Here is a 1,513-nt window from a genome sequence, read left to right as displayed (position 1 = left end):
GCACATTTTGTGAATCAAGATGTAAATGACTGTATCATCTTTTTCTCCTCGGAAAGAGAGAGAAGCTATGAAAAACAGAAAAGCTCAGCCCCAAAGTCACAAGGGACTTGACAGAAGAATGAGCAAAGCTGAGAGCCTGGAGTTCCTGAGAGCAAACCACACCACCTGTCTCAGCCTTGGTGCACGTCACACATGGCCAACCTCAGTGGGACCCCTGATGAGTACTCTGTCCCTAAGACTAGTGGACAAGCAGAGGAGACCAAGAGAACTCAAAGGAGACTTTGTGGAAGAAGGGGCCAGGCCCGAGCTCTGAATAATGAGAGGAAGGACTCAGCGTGGACAGAAGGAAGGCTGAGGGTATTCTCTCAGGAGGACGTGTTCACTCTCCAACTCTCCCTGTGACTTGAGGGTCGTAGATCAGAACTTTACCCCATTTACAGAGCCACATATTGCTGTGTTCCTTCTAGCACTTAGTGTGACAGATATTAACTCATGGAGAGGTGGAAAAATCCTGCTGCCCTAACAATAATCATGATAATAATGATAATAATAATTGCTTACATTTATTAAGCATTCACTATGGTCAGGACCTGTAATGCGTGCTTTATATTAAATTTTGGTTAATCTTCACAGTAATTCAATGAGGCGTGGTCCTTATTATACACATTTTACAGATGAGGAAACCAAGGCTTTCCAGCAAGAAGGTGGTAAAATTGGGGTGAGAGCACAGGCACCAGAAGTAAGAGCAAACATTGGGGTAAATAGGAAAGAAAAGGGAAAAGCTAGAGATGTGGAACCCAGTGCACACAATCCCAACCCCATCTGCTTTCTAGAACCAAGGCAGGCGAGATGGAGAATCACCTATTCCCTCCCCATTAAAGGAGCAGCAACCCCTAGCAGGAAAGTCTGAGGTAGGCATTTGCCAGACAGGCCCATGGAGGAGAGCAGACTTGATGATCACCTGTTACGTTTGTGTCTGCGATAATAATTTCATCCACATACAGCAAGCCTGTCTCCTGAGCCAGAGGCAGGAGGTCGATCTGGTGAACCAGCACTGCGGGGTTCGCCAGAGGGGGCTGGAGATCCCCAGAGCGACGCACACAAGTCTCCCAGAGGTCAGTGCAGGTGAACCGCCAGCTGAAAAACAGCCCCGAGTGGAACTGGGCCCCTCAGTGAGCACCTGCAGTCCTCTCCAACCAGAGCCCTCATTCTCAGAGCTGGGGGCCTGAGGACCATACAGCCAAGACAGAGACTCATGAACCCCTGCATCTGAACGGTCCTGTGTGCCACAGGTACAAACACCCCACCCAAGATGGGCTCAGCTCCACTTTTGATACAATACTAGTGAGTCACTTTTAAGTCAGTCTTTCATTCATAACACTCAATGTCAGCAGCATTTTCGAATTACAATTTAATTGTGTGTCTTAAACAGTTTGTGTGTTAGGCTCTAACCACAGAGAAGATTGATACCCCTGGACATTACCAGACTCGTTTAGGTTTAAAACAACCTACA

At 47.4% G+C, this 1,513-nt stretch overlaps 1 protein-coding gene across 1 annotated transcript in view; it reads right to left on the bottom strand.

The window, feature by feature from the left end:
* The window catches only part of LOC103606641 (fibrocystin-like), a gene marked incomplete at its 3' end in the record, with an annotated part of 92,141 nt that overhangs the window by 47,798 nt on the left and 42,830 nt on the right, over nucleotides 1–1,513 (bottom strand). Inside the window, exon 19 of the mRNA XM_008591208.1 lies at nucleotides 962–1,137. Coding sequence (XP_008589430.1) covers nucleotides 962–1,137 — 176 coding nt within the window. The remainder of the gene's footprint in view (nucleotides 1–961; nucleotides 1,138–1,513) is intronic.

The sequence above is a fragment of the Galeopterus variegatus genome, unplaced genomic scaffold, assembly GCF_000696425.1.
Source record: "Galeopterus variegatus unplaced genomic scaffold, G_variegatus-3.0.2 Scaffold6760, whole genome shotgun sequence".
NCBI lineage: Eukaryota > Metazoa > Chordata > Mammalia > Dermoptera > Cynocephalidae > Galeopterus > Galeopterus variegatus.
This window is presented reverse-complemented; position numbering and strand designations above follow the sequence as displayed.